The sequence below is a fragment of the Haliotis rubra genome, unplaced genomic scaffold, assembly GCF_003918875.1.
Source record: "Haliotis rubra isolate DU_JTF1 unplaced genomic scaffold, ASM391887v1 Scf628, whole genome shotgun sequence".
In the NCBI taxonomy this organism is placed as follows: domain Eukaryota; kingdom Metazoa; phylum Mollusca; class Gastropoda; order Lepetellida; family Haliotidae; genus Haliotis; species Haliotis rubra.
In genome coordinates, this window is record NW_025767333.1 from 522418 (window position 1) to 543526 (window position 21109).

General features: G+C 46.7%; 1 protein-coding gene across 1 annotated transcript in view; it reads left to right on the forward strand.

Moving 5' to 3' along the window:
- The window catches only part of LOC124256438, a 28836-nt gene extending 8189 nt beyond the window's left edge, over positions 1-20647 (forward strand). Inside the window, exons 4-6 of the mRNA XM_046690434.1 lie at positions 1668-1832; positions 2381-2427; positions 20510-20647. Coding sequence (XP_046546390.1) covers positions 1668-1832; positions 2381-2427; positions 20510-20578 — 281 coding nt within the window. The 3' untranslated portion in view covers positions 20579-20647. The remainder of the gene's footprint in view (positions 1-1667; positions 1833-2380; positions 2428-20509) is intronic.
- The last annotated feature ends 462 nt before the right edge of the window (positions 20648-21109 follow it).

The window sequence follows — 21109 nt, forward strand, 5'->3', positions numbered from 1 at the left end:
TTCCGGTGGACCCATGACACCCTTGCAATATTCAGAGTATGCATTCCGCTTGAGGATATTCAGCGATATGAGGGAAACCTGGTGGGCATATCTTGTGCGCTTGATGTGATGCTCATGGAGGGTTGACTTAGCTCGACCAGATGTGAGGATCTCTGCTTGAGTTAGTACCGTTGCCCACCCTGAGTCACGTAGCAGCTTCCCTATCATTAGATGCATCTTGTCTTCGATGTGCAATGCACCCATCATAGAAACAAGCTTGTCTTCTCCGTAAGCATCTGGGAACTGCCATTGGAGGAGTTTTATAATGGCATATAGTGGCTGATCTGCTCCAAGTACTGTGGTCTGGCCCGGGTTTAAGAACCCGCACAGACAAATCCATAGCATGTTTCATAGAAGATGCAGATGCTGCTTTATCCGGGAAGAAAGAATATATACCAATCTCTGCTGGAGGTTTCACAGATCTGTCACTTGCAAGAGACAAGTTGTACCCTACCCAGGTGATGATATCACCCTCTTCTACTGGACCCTTGTTCAATACATCTGAGACGAGTGTAAGCCATGCCTGATCCTTATCCATTGAATCTTCTACAAGGTGACTTGGTCGGACTTGGTTTGTAGTAGATTTTGGAGCATAGACATCTGTCTCAGAGAGTTCTACCGGTTGTTGAATCGTATAAAAGTCCGGCAACTTTGGAGGGGTTGTGTCCATTGGATCCTGTTTTATCGGAGCATGCTTTACTCCCATATTCTCATTTGATAGATGATTGGTCACACTGAGTGCATAGCCATGAAATTCATCTTGTGAGAAATTTCCTTGTGCTTTGCTGTCAAGATTATCCACATTCTGTGTAGTGAACCATATTATATTTTTTTTCTAAAATGGCATTTTCTACATAAATCGATAAGAAACTATAAAAAAACATGTTCTTAGAAAAAGAAAGAGGATATATTTTGTATTTCTTCGTTTGTTTATTGACATTTTGATGTTTTTGGTCCACCCTCTAGATCTTAATTTTCATCTAACTTCTTTAATATCATTCAAACAAATTTTATTTATATATCACTGTAAAGCTCTTTTTTTTGTCTTTCATTTGATATACAACATGATTATGTACAATTTATGACAATTTATGACTAAAATGTTTTGTTTTTTGTCCAATATGGGGGCGGCCATCTTGGCGCCCGTCAGAAATAAGCTTAGTATGTCTTAAGCTACCTCTGTGCCAAATTTGGTGCTTTTGGAAGAATCTGAACCAAAATACCCCTATGCCCCCTCACTAAGGTAACCTTGAGCTGTCTTAAAGAATGGGAGTTAAGGTCAACCTTTGTAAAGGTTGCTTCGTGAAAGGGGCCCCTGGTAACATAAATCATGGCTCCGACCCTGAGGATAATGTACCCCAATTGCTTGTTGTTAGAGGACACTGAGCTGCTTGAGTGGACCCTCTCGATGACTTGCTGTCATCGTATCAGAATGCTCATGATGTGCTTTTGATGGACCATCGACATGGAGCTGCGGCGTAAAACAACAAACAAACGATCAAACATTATCCCCTTCGACCAAGGGCGTAGCTACCATTGCAAAAAAAGCCCGGGCTTACACATGATTGTTGGTAAAATGGTTGGGCAAGCCATTACTACTTTCTAAATATGAAGTCTTGTCTTTGCAGGCGATAAGAATGTGACTGAGGAAGAGTTCGTGGACAAGTTCAGCGGAAACCAGAAGTCACTTTCTGTCATCGCTAAGGGCCTCTTCTTGGAACTCGATATGGACGGGGACGATGGAATTACGGACTCTGACCTTGACCTTTACTTCAAGAAGATTGACCAAAATGGTACGTAAAAGTTGCAGTGATAGCTATAATATCTTCGTTTTAATTTAATTTTATCTAGGGATATGGATGGATATATTTTGAGAAGACGCCTTGAGAATCTTCCTTGATGGTTTGTAGTTTTCATAGGTGTAAAATATCAACGATGTATCGGTCCACAGTACTCAGAGAGGCTCGGGGATTACGTTGACTGTGTGGGACCTTGCTCACTATATCAACCACTGGTTTGTATGGCACAGCATAATAAACTGGGTTCTGAGGTTTCAGCAACACAAATTAAAAGAAGAAGGAATCATATCATGAAATTTGCTATCAAGTTGAGAGAACCTCAGATTCTCAAAAATTTGACGTTCAGGGTGCGGTTGTAGAAAGCAACCTTAGCGCTACGCCAGTCCTGAGTCTATGTTAAGGTATGGGAGTTACGATCACCTTAGCGCTAAGACTGCTTTGTACAACGGCATCCTGGTTAACACAGCTTAGTACGTGGAGGTTTTCAGTATATTTCAAGAGTGATCAGGTTGTCGAATCTCAAACATGACAAAATGTTTCAGATGATGGCACGGTTGAGAAGAGCGAATTCACTAAATATTTCACTGAGGTGAGTGTTTTGAGAAGATTTACAGCATGACGTACCTGAAACCTCTTACATGCTCCAGATACAAGTAACCATGACACTCACATGTTCAAATCCCAGGTAACCATGACGCTCACATGTTCACAACCCAGGTAACCATGACACTCACATGTTCACATCCCAGGTATGCATGACAAACATCTTCACATCCCAGGTAACCATGACACTCACATGTTCCCACCCCAGATAACCATGACACTCACATGTTCACAACCCAGGTAACCATGACACTCACATGTTCACATCCCAGGTATGCATGACAAACATCTTCACATCCCAGGTAACCATGACACTCACATGTTCACACCCCAGGTAAGCATGACACACACATGTTCACATCCCAGGTAACCATGACACTCACATGTTCACATCCCAGGCAACCATGACACTCACATGTTCACATCCCAGGTAACCATGACACTCACATGTTCACATCCCACGTAAACATGACACTCACATGTTCACTCCCGAGGTAAGCATGACACTCACATGTTCACATCCCAGGTAACAATGACACTCACGTGTTCACATCCCAGGTAACCATGACACTCACGTGTTCACATCCCAGGTTAGCATGACACTCACATGTTCACACCCCAGGTAACCATGACACTCACATGTTCACATCCCAGGTAACCATGACACTCACATATTCACATCCCAGGTAAGCATGACACTCACATGTTCACGTCCCAGGTAACCATGACACTCACATGTTCACATCCCGACACTCACATGTTCACAACCCAGGTAAGCATGACACTCACATGTTCCAACCCCAGGTAAGCATGACACTCACATGTTCACACCCCAGGTAACCATGGCACTCACGTGTTCACATCCCAGGTAACCATGACACTCACATGTTCACACCCCAGATAACCATGACACTCACATGTTCACATCCCAGGTAAGCATGACACTCACATGTTCACACCCCAGGTAAGCATGACACTCACATGTTCACACCCCAGGTAAAGCATGACACTCACATGTTCACACCCCAGGTAACCATGACACTCACATGTTCACATCCCAGGTAACCATGACACTCACATGTTCACATCCCAACCATGACACACACATGTTCACATCCCAGGTAACCATGACACTCACATGTTCACATCCCAGGTAACCATGACACTCACATGTTCACATCCCAGGTAACCATGACATGACATGTTCACATCCCAGGTAAGCATGACACTCACATGTTCACATCCCAGGTAACCATGACACTCACATGTTCACATCCCAGGTAACCATGACACTCACATGTTCACATCCCAGGGTAACCATGACACTCACATGTTCACATCCCAGGTAACCATGACACTCACATGTTCACATCCCCCAGGTAAGCATGACACTCACATGTTCACATCCCAGGTAACCATGACACTCACATGTTCACACCCCAGGGTGTAACCATGACACTCTCACATGTTCACATCCCAGGTAAAGCATGACACTCACATGTTCACATCCCAGGTAACCATGACATGACACTCACATGTTCACATAAATCCCACTCACATGTTCACATCCCAGGTAACCATGACACTCTCACATGTTCACATGTTCACATCCCAGGTAAGCATGACACTCACATGTTCACATGTTCACATCCCAGGTAACCATGACACTCACATGTTCACATCCCAGGTAACCATGACACTCACATGTTCACATGTTCACAACCAGGTAACCATGACACTCACATGTTCACACCCCAGGTAACCATGACACTCACATGTTCACATCCCAGGTAAGCATGACACTCACATGTTCACACCCATCAGGTAAGCATGACACTCACATGTTCACATCCCAGGTAACACACTCACATGTTCATCCCAGGTAACCATGACACTCACATGTTCACATCCCAGGTAAGCATGACACTCACATGTTCACATCCCAGGTAACCATGACACTCACATGTTCACATCCCAGGTAACCATGACACTCACATGTTCACATCCCAGGTAACCATGACACTCACATGTTCACATCCCAGGTAACCATGACACTCACATGTTCACACCCCAGGTAATCATGACACTCACATGTTCACATCCCAGGTAACCATGACACTCACATGTTCACATCCCACATGACACTCACATGTAAGCCATGACACTCACATGTTCACATCCCAGGTAACCATGACACTCACATGTTCACACCCCAGGTAACCATGACATGTTCACATCCCAGGTAACCTCATCACTCACATGTTCACATCCCAGGTAACCATGACACTCACATGTTCACATCCCAGGTAAGCATGACACTCACATGTTCACATCCCAGGTAAGCATGACACTCACATGTTCACACCCCAGGTAAGCATGACACTCACATGTTCACATCCCAGGTAACCATGACACTCACATGTTCACATCCCAGGTAACCATGACACTCACATGTTCACATCCCAGGTAACCATGACACTCACATGTTCACATCCCAGGTAACCATGACACTCACATGTTCACATCCCCAGGTAACCATGACACTCACATGTTCACATCCCAGGTAACCATGACATGGTAACTCACATGTTAACCACACTCCCCCCAGGTAACCATGACACTCACATGTTCACATCCCAGGTAACCATGACACTCACATGTTCACATCCCAGGTAAGCATGACACTCACATGTTCACATCCCAGGTAACCATGACACTCACATGTTCACATCCCAGGTAACCATGACACTCACATGTTCACATCCCAGGTAAGCATGACACTCACATGTTCACATCCCAGGTAAGCATGACACTCACATGTTCACATCCCAGGTAAGCCATGACACTCACATGTTCACATCCCAGGTAACCATGACACTCTCATGTTCCATGACACTCACATGTTCACACCCCAGGTAAGCATGACACTCACATGTTCACATCCCAGGTAACCATGACACTCACATGTTCACACCCCAGGTAACCATGACACTCACATGTTCACATCCCAGGTAAGCATGACACTCACATGTTCACACCCCAGGTAAGCATGACACTCACATGTTCACACCCCAGGTAACCATGACACTCACATGTTCACTTCACCCCAGGTAACCATGACACTCACATGTTCACATCCCAGGTAAGCATGACACTCACATGTTCACATCCCAGGTAACCATGACACTCACATGTTCACATCCCAGGTAACCATGACACTCACATGTTCACACACCCCAGGTAACCATGACACTCACATGTTCACACCCCAGGTAACCATGACACTCACATGTTCACATCCCAGGTAACCATGACACTCACATGTTCACATCCCAGGTAACCATGACACTCACATGTTCACATCCCAGGTAAGCATGACACTCACATGTTCACATCCCAGGTAACCATGACACTCACATGTTCACATCCCAGGTAACCATGACACTCACATGTTCACATCCCAGGTAACCATGACACTCACATGTTCACATCCCAGGTAACCATGACACTCACATGTTCACATCCCAGGTAAGCATGACACTCACATGTTCACATCCCAGGTAACCATGACACTCACGTGTTCACACCCCAGGTAACCATGACACTCACATGTTCACATCCCAGGTAACCACATGTTCACATGACACTCACATGTTCACATCCATGACGCTCACATGTTCACATCCCAGGGTAACCATGACACTCACATGTTCACATCCCAGGTAAGCATGACACTCACATGTTCACATCCCAGGTAACCATGACACTCACATGTTCACATCCCATACACTCACAACCATGACACTCACATGTTCACATCCCAGGTAAACCATGACACTCACATGTTCACATCCCAGGTAACATGACACTCACATGTTCACATCCCAGGTAACCATGACACTCACATGTTCACATCCCAGGTAACCATGACACTCACATGTTCACATGTTCACATCCCAGGTTCACATCCCAGGTAACCATGACACTCACATGTTCACATCCCAGGTAAGCATGACACTCACATGTTCACATCCCAGGTAAATCATGACACTCACATGTTCACATCCCAGGTAAATGCATGACACTCACATGTTCACATCCCAGTTAACCATGACACTCACATGTTCACACATGTTCACATCCCAACCATGACACTAAGCATGACACTCACATGTTCACATCCCAGGTAAGCATGACACTCACATGTTCACATCCCAGGTAACCATGACACTCACATGTTCACATTAACCATGACACTCACATGTTCACATCCCAGGTAAGCATGACACTCACATGTTCACATCCCAGGTAAGCATGACACTCACATGTTCACATCCCAGGTAACCATGACACTCACATGTTCACATCCCAGGTAACCATGACACTCACATGTTCACACCCCAGGTAAGCATGACACTCACATGTTCACATCCCAGGTAACCATGACACTCACATGTTCACATCCCAGGTAACCATGATGACACTCACATGTTCACATCCCAGGACACTTACATGTAAACCATGACACTCACATGTTCACATCCCAGGTAACCATGACACTCACATGTTCACATCCCCAGGTAACCATGACACTCACATGTTCACACCCCAGGTAAGCATGACACTCACATGTTCACATCCCAGGTAACCATGACACTCACATGTTCACATCCCAGGTAACATGTTCACATCCCAGGTAAGCATGACACTCACATGTTCACATCCCAGGTAACCATGACACTCACATGTTCACATCCCAGGTAACCATGACACTCACATGTTCACATCCCAGGTAACATGACACTCACATGTTCACAACCCAGGTAACCATGACACTCACATGTTCACATCCCAGGTAACCATGACACTCTCACATGTTCACACATCCCAGGTAACCATGACACTCACATGTTCACACATGTTCACATCCCAGGTAACCATGACACTCACATGTTCACATCCCAGGTAACCATGACACTCACATGTTCACATCCCAGGTAACCATGACACTCACATGTTCACACCCCAGGTAAGCATGACACTCACATGTTCACATACCCAGGTAATGTTCACATGACACTCACATGTTCACATCCCAGGTAACCATGACACTCACATGTTCACATCCCAGGTAACCATGACACTCACATGTTCACATCCCAGGTAAACATGACACTCACATGTTCACATCCCAGGTAAGCATGACACTCACATGTTCACATCCCAGGTAACCATGACACTCACATGTTCACATCCCAGGTAACCATGACACTCACATGTTCACATCCCAGGTAAGCATGACACTCACATGTTCACATCCCAGGTAACCATGACACTCACATGTTCACATCCCAGGTAACCATGACACTCACATGTTCACATCCCAGGTAACCATGACACTCACATGTTCACATCCCAGGTAACCATGACACTCACATGTTCACATCCCAGGTAAGCATGACACTCACATGTTCACATCACAGGTAACCATGACACTCACATGTTCACATCCCAGGTAACCTTGACACTCACATGTTCACACCCCAGGTAAGCATGACACTCACATGTTCACATCCCAGGTAACCATGACACTCACATGTTCACATCCCAGGTAACCATGACACTCACATGTTCACATCCCAGGTAACCATGACACTCACATGTTCACATCCCAGGTAAGCATGACACTCACATGTTCACATCCCAGGTAACCATGACACTCACATGTTCACACCCCAGATAACCATGACACTCACATGTTCACATCCCAGGTAAGCATGACACTCACATGTTCCCACCCCAGGTAAGCATGACACTCACATGTTCACACCCCAGGAAAGCATGACACTCACATGTTCTCACCCGAGGTAACCATGACACTCACATGTTCACATCCCAGGTAAGCATGACACTCACATGTTCACATCCCAGGTAACCATGACACTCACATGTTCACATCCCAGGTAACCATGACACTCACATGTTCCCACCCCAGGTAACCATGACACACACATGTTCACATCCCAGGTAACCATGACACTCACATGTTCACTCCCCAGTTAACCATGACACTCACATGTTCACATCCCAGGTAACCATGACACTCACATGTTCACATCCCACGTAAGCATGACACTCACATGTTCACATCACAGGTAACCATGACACTCACATGTACACATCCCAGGTAACCTTGACACTCACATGTTCACACCCCAGGTAAGCATGACACTCACATGTTCACATCCCAGGTAACCATGACACTCACATGTTCACATCCCAGGTAAGCATGACACTCACATGTTCACATCCCAGGTAACCATGACACTCACATGTTCACACCCCAGGTAAGCATGACACTCACATGTTCACATCCCAGGTAACCATGACACTCACATGTTCACATCCCACGTAAGCATGACGCTCACATGTTCACATCCCAGGTAAGCATGACACTCACATGTTCACATCCCATGTAAGCATGACACTCACATGTTCACACCCCAGGTAAGCATGACACTCACATGTTCACATCCCAGGTAACCATGACACTCACATGTTCACATCCCAGGTAACCATGACACTCACATGTTCACATCCCAGGTAAGCATGACACTCACATGTTCACATCCCAGGTAACCATGACACTCACATGTTCACACCCCAGGTAAACGCATGACACTCACATGTTCACATCCCAGGTAACCATGACACTCACATGTTCACATCCCAGGTAAGCATGACACTTACATGTTCACATCCCAGGTAAGCATGACACTCACATGTTCACATCCCAGGTAACCATGACACTCACATGTTCACATCCCAGGTTAACCATGACACTCACATGTTCACACCCCAGGTAATCCATGACACTCACATGTTCACACTCACACTCACATGTTCACATCCCAGGTAACCATGACACTCACATGTTCACATCCCAGGTAAGCATGACACTCACATGTTCACATCCCAGGTAACCATGACACTCACATGTTCACATCCCACGTAAGCATGACACTCACATGTTCACATCCCAGGTAAGCATGACACTCACATGTTCACATCCCAGGTAAGCATGACACTCACATGTTCACATCCCAGGTAACCATGACACTCACATGTTCACACCCCAGGTAAGCATGACACTCACATGTTCACATCCCAGGTAACCATGACACTCACATGTTCACATCCCACGTAAGCATGACACTTACATGTTCACAACCCAGGTAAGCATGACACATCACATGTTCACATCCCAGGTAACCATGACACTCACATGTTCACATCCCAGTTAACCATGACACTCACATGTTCACACCCCAGGTAAGCATGACACTCACATGTTCACATCCCAGGTAACCATGACACTCACATGTTCACATCCCAGGTAAGCATGACACTCACATGTTCACATCCCAGGTAAGCATGACACTCACATGTTCACATCCCAGGTAACCATGACACTCACATGTTCACATCCCGACACTCACATGTTCACAACCCAGGTAAGCATGACACTCACATGTTCACATCACAGGTAACCATGACACTCACATGTTCACACCCCAGGTAACCATGACACTCACATGTTCACAACCCAGGTAACCATGACACTCACATGTTCACAACCCAGGTAAGCATGACACTCACATGTTCACATCCCAGGTAACCATGACACTCACATGTTCACACCCCAGGTAAGCATGACACACACATGTTCACATACCAGGTAACCATGACACTCACATGTTCACATCCCAGGTAACCATGACACTCACATGTTCACATCCCAGGTAACCATGACACTCACATGTTCACATCCCACGTAAACATGACACTCACATGTTCACATCCCAGGTAAGCATGACACTCACATGTTCACATCCCAGGTAACAATGACACTCACGTGTTCACATCCCAGGTAACCATGACACTCACGTGTTCACATCCCAGGTAAGCATGACACTCACATGTTCACATCCCAGGTAACCATGACACTCACATGTTCACATCCCAGGTAACCATGACACTCACATGTTCACATCCCAGGTAAGCATGACACTCACATGTTCACACCCCAGATAACCATGACACTCACATGTTCACATCCCAGGTAAGCATGACACTCGCATGTTCCCAGCCCAGGTAAGCATGACACTCACATGTTCACACCCCAGGTAAGCATGACACTCACATGTTCTCACCCCAGGTAACCATGACACTCACATGTTTACATCCCAGGTAACCATGACACTCACATGTTCCCACCCCAGGTAACCATGACACACACATGTTCACATCCCAGGTAACCATGACACTCACATGTTCACTCCCCAGTTAACCATGACACTCACATGTTCACATCCCAGGTAACCATGACACTCACATGTTCACATCCCACGTAAGCATGACACTCACATGTTCACATCACAGGTAACCATGACACTCACATGTACACATCCCAGGTGATGAACCATGACACTCACATGTTCACACCCCAGGTAAGCATGACACTCACATGTTCACATCCCAGGTAACCATGACAATCACATGTTCACATCCCAGGTAAGCATGACACTCACATGTTCACATCCCAGGTAACCATGACACTCACATGTTCACACCCCAGGTAAGCATGACACTCACATGTTCACATCCCAGGTAACCATGACACTCACATGTTCACATCCCAGGTAACCATGACGCTCACATGTTCACATCCCAGGTAAGCATGACACTCACATGTTCACATCCCAGGTAAGCATGACACTCACATGTTCACATCCCAGGTAAGCATGACACTCACATGTTCACATCCCAGGTAACCATGACACTCACATGTTCACATCCCAGGTAACCATGACACTCACATGTTCACACCCCAGGTAAGCATGACACTCACATGTTCACATCACAGGTAACCATGACACTCACATGTTCACATCCCAGGTAACCATGACACTCACATGTCCCCACCTCAGGTAACAATGACACTCACATGTTCACATCCCGACACTCACATGTTCACAACCCAGGTAAGCATGACACTCACATGTTCACATCCCAGGTAACCATGACACTCACATGTTCACACACCCAGGTAACCATGACACTCACATGTTCACATCCCAGGTAACCATGACACTCACATGTTCACACCCCAGGTAAGCATGACACTCACATGTTCACATCCCAGGTAACCATGACACTCACATCTTCACATCCCAGGTAACCATGACACTCACATGTTCACATCCCAGGTAAGCATGACACTCACATGTTCACATCCCAGGTAACCATGACACTCACATGTTCACATCCCAGGTAACCATGACACTCACATGTTCACATCCCAGGTAAGCATGACACTTACATGTTCACACCCCAGGTAAGCATGACACTCACATGTTCACATCCCAGGTAACCATGACACTCACATGTTCACATCCCAGGTAACCATGACACTCACATGTTCACACCCCAGGTAACCATGACATGACACTCACATGTTCACATCCCAGGTAACCATGACACTCACATGTTCACACCCCAGGTAAGCATGACACTCACATGTTCACATCCCAGGTAACCATGACACTCACATGTTCACATCCCACGTAAGCATGACACTCACATGTTCACATCCCAGGTAAGCATGACACTCACATGTTCACATCCCAGATAACCATGACACTCACATGTTCACATCCCGACACTCACATGTTCACAACCCAGGTAAGCATGACACTCACATGTTCACATCCCAGGTAACCATGACACTCACATGTTCACATCCCAGGTAACCATGACACTCACATGTTCACATCCTCAGGTAACAATGACACTCACATGTTCACATCCCGACACTCACATGTTCACAACCCAGGTAAGCATGACACTCACATGTTCACATCCCAGGTAACCATGACACTCACATGTTCACATCCCAGGTAACCATGACACTCACATGTTCACATCCCAGGTAACCATGACACTCACATGTTCACACCCCAGGTAAGCATGACACTCACATGTTCACATCCCAGGTAACCATGACACTCACATGTTCACACCCCAGGTAAGCATGACACTCACATGTTCACATCCCAGGTAACCATGACACTCACATGTTCACATCCCAGGTAACCATGACACTCACATGTTCACACCCCAGGTAAGCATGACACTCACATGTTCACATCCCAGGTAACCATGACACTCACATGTTCACATCCCAGTTAACCATGACACTCACATGTTCACACCCCAGGTAAGCATGACACTCACATGTTCACATCCCAGGTAACCATGACACTCACATGTTCACACCCCAGTTAAGCATGACACTCACATGTTCACATCCCAGGTAAGCATGACACTCACATGTTCACATCCCACGTAAGCATGACACTCACATGTTCACATCCCAGGTAAGCATGACACTCACATGTTCACATCCCAGGTAACCATGACACTCGCATGTTCACATCCCGACACGCACATGTTCACAACCCAGGTAAGTATGACACTTGCATGTTCACATCCCAGGTAACCATGACACTCACATGTTCACATCCCAGGTAACCATGACACTCACATGTCCCCACCTCAGGTAACAATGACACTCACATGTTCACATCCCGACACTCACATGTTCACAACCCAGGTAAGCATGACACTCACATGTTCACATCCCAGGTAACCATGACACTCACATGTTCACAACCCAGGTAACCATGACACTCACATGTTCACATCACAGGTAACCATGACACTCACATGTACACATCCCAGGTAACCTTGACACTCACATGTTCACACCCCAGGTAACCATGACACTCACATGTTCACATCCCAGGTAACCATGACACTCACATGTTCACATCCCAGGTAAGCATGACACTCACATGTTCACATCCCAGGTAACCATGACACTCACATGTTCACACCCCAGGTAAGCATGACACTCACATGTTCACATCCCAGGTAAGCATGACACTCACATGTTCACATCCCAGGTAAGCATGACGCTCACATGTTCACATCCCAGGTAAGCATGACACTCACATGTTCACATCCCAGGTAACTCACTCACATGTTCACATCCCAGGTAAGCATGACACTCACATGTTCACATCCCAGGTAACCATGACACTCACATGTTCACATCCCAGGTAACCATGACACTCACATGTTCACACCCCAGGTAACAATGACACTCACATGTTCACATCCCGACACTCACATGTTCACAACCCAGGTAAGCATGACACTCACATGTTCACATCCCAGGTAACCATGACACTCACATGTTCACATCCCAGGTAACCATGACACTCACATGTTCACATCCCAGGTAACCATGACACTCACATGTTCACACCCCAGGTAAGCATGACACTCACATGTTCACATCCCAGGTAACCATGACACTCACATGTTCACATCCCAGGTAACCATGACACTCACATGTTCACATCCCAGGTAAGCATGACACTCACATGTTCACATCCCAGGTAACCATGACACTCACATGTTCACACCCCAGGTAACAATGACACTCACATGTTCACATCCCGACACTCACATGTTCACAACCCAGGTAAGCATGACACTCACATGTTCACATCCCAGGTAACCATGACACTCACATGTTCACATCCCAGGTAACCATGACACTCACATGTTCACATCCCAGGTAACCATGACACTCACATGTTCACACCCCAGGTAAGCATGACACTCACATGTTCACATCCCAGGTAACCATGACACTCACATGTTCACATCCCAGGTAAGCATGACACTCACATGTTCACATCCCAGGTAACCATGACACTCACATGTTCACATCCCAGGTAACCATGACACTCACATGTTCACATCCCAGGTAAGCATGACACTTACATGTTCACATCCCAGGTAAGCATGACACTCACATGTTCACATCCCAGGTAACCATGACACTCACATGTTCACATCCCAGGTAACCATGACACTCACATGTTCACATCCCAGGTAAGCATGACACTCACATGTTCACATCCCAGGTAACCATGACACTCACATGTTCACACCCCAGGTAAGCATGACACTCACATGTTCACATCCCAGGTAACCATGACACTCACATGTTCACATCCCAGGTAAGTATGACACTCACATGTTCACATCCCAGGTAAGCATGACACTCACATGTTCACATCCCAGGTAACCATGACACTCACATGTTCACATCCCAGGTAACCATGACACTCACATGTTCACAACCCAGGTAACCATGACACTCACATGTTCACATCCCAGGTAACCATGACACTCACATGTTCACATCCCAGGTAACCATGACACTCACATGTTCACACCCCAGGTAACCATGACACTCACATGTTCACATCCCAGGTAACCATGACACTCACATGTTCACAACCCAGGTAAGCATGACACTCACATGTTCACATCCCAGGTAACCATGACACTCACATGTTCACAACCCAGGTAACCATGACACTCACATGTTCACATCCCAGGTAACCATGACACTCACATGTTCACATCCCAGGTAAGCATGACACTCACATGTTCACATCCCAGGTAACCATGACACTCACATCACATGTTCACACCCCAGGTAAGCATGACACTCACATGTTCACATCCCAGGTAAGCATGACACTCACATGTTCACATCCCAGGTAACCATGACACTCACATGTTCACATCCCAGGTAACCATGACACTCACATGTTCACATCCCAGGTAACCATGACACTCACATGTTCACATCCCAGGTAACCATGACACTCACATGTTCACACCCCAGGTAACCATGACACTCACATGTTCACATCCCAGGTAACCATGACACTCACATGTTCACATCCCAGGTAAGCATGACACTCACATGTTCACATCCCAGGTAACCATGACACTCACATGTTCACATCCCACGTAAGCATGACACTCACATGTTCACATCCCAGGTAACCATGACACTCACATGTTCACATCCCAGGTAACCATGACACTCACATGTTCACATCCCGACACTCACATGTTCACAACCCAGGTAACCATGACACTCACATGTTCACACCCCAGGTAACCATGACACTCACATGTTCACACCCCAGGTAACCATGACACTCACATGTTCACATCCCAGGTAACCATGACACTCACATGTTCACATCCCAGACCATGACTCACATGTTCACAACCCAGGTAAGCATGACACTCACATGTTCACATCCCAGGTAACCATGACACTCACATGTTCACAACCCAGGTAACCATGACACTCACATGTTCACATCCCAGGTAACCATGACACTCACATGTTCACATCCCAGGACACTCACATGTTCACAACCCAGGTAAGCATGACACTCACATGTTCACATCCCAGGTAACCATGACACTCACATGTTCACAACCCAGGTAACCATGACACTCACATGTTCACATCCCAGGTAACCATGACACTCACATGTTCACATCCCAGGTAAGCATGACACTCACATGTTCACATCCCAGGTAACCATGACACTCACATGTTCACACCCCAGGTAAGCATGACACTCACATGTTCACATCCCAGGTAACCATGACACTCACATGTTCACATCCCAGGTAACCATGACACTCACATGTTCACACCCCAGGTAACCATGACACTCACATGTTCACATCCCAGGTAACCATGACACTCACATGTTCACATCCCAGGTAACCATGACACTCACATGTTCACACCCCAGGTAAGCATGACACTCACATGTTCACATCCCAGGTAACCATGACACTCACATGTTCACATCCCAGGTAACCATGACACTCACATGTTCACATCCCAGGTAACCATGACACTCACATGTTCACATCCCAGGTAACCATGACACTCACATGTTCGGTACATGTTCACATCCCAGGTAACCATGACACTCACATGTTCACATCCCAGGTAACCATGACACTCACATGTTCACATCCCAGGTAACCATGACACTCACATGTTCACATCCCAGGTAACCATGACACTCACATGTTCACATCCCAGGTAACCATGACACTCACATGTTCACATCCCAGGTAACCATGACACTCACATGTTCACATCCCAGGTAACCATGACACTCACATGTTCACACCCCAGGTAACCATGACACTCACATGTTCACATCCCAGGTAACCATAACACTCACATGTTCACGTCCCAGGTAACCATGACATGTTCACACCCAGGTAAGCATGACACTCACATGTTCACATCCCAGGTAAGCATGACACTCACATGTTCACAACCCAGGTAAGCATGACACTCACATGTTCACATCCCAGGTAACCGTGACACTCACATGTTCACAACCCAGGTAACCATGACACTCACATGTTCATATCCCAGGTAACCATGACACTCACATGTTCACATCCCAGGTAAGCATAACACACATGTTCACATCCCAGGTAAGCATGACACTCACATGTTCACATCCCAGGTAACCATGACACTCACATGTTCACATCCCAGGTAACCATGACACTCACATGTTCACATCCCAGGTAACCATGACACTCACATGTTCACACCCCAGGTAAGCATGACACTCACATGTTCACATCCCAGGTAACCATGACACTCACATGTTCACACCCCAGGTAACCATGACACTCACATGTTCACATCCCAGGTAACCATGACACTCACATGTTCACATCCCAGGTAAGCATGACACTCACATGTTCACATCCCAGGTAAGCATGACACTCTCATGTTCACATCCCAGGTAACCATGACACTCACATGTTCACATATAACCATGACACTCACATGTTCACAACCCAGGTAAGTATGACACTCACATGTTCACATCCCAGGTAACCATGACACTCACATGTTCACATCCCAGGTAACCATGACACTCACATGTTCACATCCCATGTAACCATGACACTCACATGTTCACACCCCAGGTAACCATGACACTCACATGTTCACATCCCAGGTAAACCATGACACTCACATGTTCACATCCCAGGTAACCATGACACTCACATGTTCACACCCCAGGTAAGCATGACACTCACATGTTCACATCCCAGGTAACCATGACACTCACATGTTCACACCCCAGGTAAGCATGACACTCACATGTTCACATCCCAGGTAACCATGACACTCACATGTTCACATCCAACGTAAGCATGACACTCACATGTTCACATCCCAGGTAAGCATGACACTCACATGTTCACATCCCAGATAACCATGACACTCACATGTTCACATCCCGACACTCACATGTTCACAACCCAGGTAACCATGACACTCACATGTTCACACCATGACCCAGGTAACCATGACACTCACATGTTCACAACCCAGGTAACCATGACACTCACATGTTCACACCCCAGGTAAGCATGACACTCACATGTTCACATCCCAGGTAACCATGACACTCACATGTTCACATCCCAGGTAACCATGACACTCACATGTTCACATCCCAGGTAACCATGACACTCTCATGTTCACATCCCAGGTAACCATGACACTCACATGTTCACATCCCAGGTAAGCATGACACTCACATGTTCACATCCCAGGTAACCATGACACTCACATGTTCACATCCCAGGTAACCATGACACTCACATGTTCACATCCCAGGTAACCATGACACTCACATGTTCACATCCCAGGTAAGCATGACACTCACATGTTCACACCCCAGGTAAGCATGACACTCACATGTTCACATCCCAGGTAACCATGACACTCACATGTTCACATCCCAGGTAACCATGACACTCACATGTTCACATCCCAGGTAAGCATGACACTCACATGTTCACATCCCAGGTAACCATGACACTCACATGTTCACATCCCAGGTAAGCATGACACTCACATGTTCACATCCCAGGTAACCATGACACTCACATGTTCACATCCCAGGTAAGCATGACACTCTCACATGTTCACATCCCAGGTAAGCATGACACTCACATGTTCACATCCCAGGTAACCATGACACTCACATGTTCACATCCCGACACTCACATGTTCACAACCCAGGTAAGTATGACACTCACATGTTCACATCCCAGGTAACCATGACACTCACATGTTCACATCCCAGGTAACCATGACACTCACATGTTCACATCCCAGGTAACCATGACACTCACATGTTCACATCACCTCAGGTAACCATGACACTCACATGTTCACATCCCGACACTCACATGTTCACAACCCAGGTAAGCATGACACTCACATGTTCACATCCCAGGTAACCATGACACTCACATGTTCACAACCCAGGTAACCATGACACTCACATGTTCACATCCCAGGTAACCATGACACTCACATGTTCACATCCCAGGTAACAACCCAGGTAAGCATGACACTCACATGTTCACATCCCAGGTAACCATGACACTCACATGTTCACAACCCAGGTAACCATGACACTCACATGTTCACATCCCAGGTAACCATGACACTCACATGTTCACATCCCAGGTAAGCATGACACTCACATGTTCACATCCCAGGTAACCATGACACTCACATGTTCACATCCCAGGTAAGCATGACACTCACATGTTCACATCCCAGGTAAGCATGACACTCACATGTTCACCTCCCAGGTAACCATGACACTCACATGTTCACATCCAGGTAAGCATGACACTCACATGTTCACATCCCAGGTAACCATGACACTCACATCTTCACATCCCAGGTAACCATGACACTCACATGTTCACACCCCAGGTAATCATGACACTTTTATTTTCTCTTCCCAAGTTACCATAACACTCAGGTGTTCTCGCCCGATGTAGCCTTAACACTCACATGCCCGAGGTAGCCATAACACTCACGTGTTCCTGCCCAAGGTAGCCATAACATTCAGGTGTTCCCGACCGCGGTAGCCATAACACGTGTTCCCACCGAGGTAGCCATAAAAGTCACATGTTCCTGCCCGAGGTAGCCATAACACTCACGTGTTCCCGCCCGAGGTAGCCATAACACTCACACGTTCCCGACCGAGGTAGCCATAACAGTCACATGTTCCTGCCCGAAGTAGCCATAACACTCAAGTGTTCCCGCCAAGGTAGCCATAACACTCACACGTTCCCGACCGATGTAGCCATAACACGTGTTCCCGACAGCGGTAGCCATAACATTCAGGTGTTCCCGACCGCTGTAGCCATAACATTCAGGTGTTCCCGACCGAGGTAGCCATAACATTCAGGTGTTCCCCGACCGCGGTAGCCATAACATTCAGGTGTTCCCGACCGCGCTGGCCATAACATTCAGGTGTTCCCCGAGGTAACATTCAGGTGTTCCCCGACCGCGGTAGCCATAACATTCAGGTGTTCCCGACCGCAGTAGCCATAACATTCAGGTGTTCCCGACCGAGGTAGCCATAACATTCAGGTGTTCCCGACCGAGGTAGCCATAACATTCAGGTGTTACCGACCGCGCTGGCCATAACATTCAGGTGTTCCAGACCGCGCTGGCCATAACATTCAGGTGTTCCCATAACATTCAGGTGTTTCCGACCGCAGTAGCCATAACATTCAGGTGTTCGTTACCGCGGTAGCCATAACATTCAGGTGTTCCCGACCGAGGTAGCCATAACATTCAGGTGTTCCCGACCGCAGTAGCCATAACATTCAGGTGTTCCCATAACATTCAGGTGTTCCCGACCGCGGTAGCCATAACATTCAGGTGTTCCCGACCGCAGTAGCCATAACATTCAGGTGTTCCCGACCGAAGTAGCCATAACATTCAGGTGTTCCCGACCGCGGTAGCCATAACATTCAGGTGTTCCCGACCGAGGTAGCCATAACATTCAGGTGTTCCCGACCGCGGTAGCATAACATTCAGGTGTTCCCGACCGCAGTAGCCATAACATTCAGGTGTTCCCGACCGAGGTAGCCATAACATTCAGGTGTTCCCGACCGCGGTAGCCATAACATTCAGGTGTTCCCGACCGCGGTAGCCATAACACTCACGTGTTGTTGCCTCTGTGTTTCAGGTCTTCACTATCCTGTACATCCTTGAAATCAGGCAACAAACAGCCACAACAGCAGCAGCATCGGGTTAAGGAGTGCAACTTGTGTATCTATATACTGAACTATCTAGGGACAACTTATATAAATTCTTGAACTTCTGATTTGATGTGTTGTCTCCAGTATGAACACAACAGGGATATCAAAGGTACTGATATATATAGAAGTGGACTAATGGAGGAGAGATATGTGTTAGTGTAATGAAGCGGTTAGTGTGAGGGGTTAATGGAAGGGTTAGTGGGGGTTAATGGGGTTAATGTGAGGGGTTAATGGAAGGGTTAGTTTGAGGGGTTAATGGAAGGGGTTAATGTGAGGGGTTAATGGAAGGGTTTAGTGTGAGGAGTTAATGGAAGGGGTAGTGTGAGGGGTTAATGGAAGAGGTTAGTGTGAGGACTTAATGGAATGGACAAGGTTAGTGTGAGGGCTTAATGGAAGAGGATAGTGAGGGGTAATGGAAGAGGTTATTGCAGGGGTTAATGAAAGAGGTTAGTGTGAGGGGTTAATAGAAGGGGTTAGTGTGAGGGGTGGTGAATGGAAGGGGTTAGTGTGAGGAATTAATGGAAGAG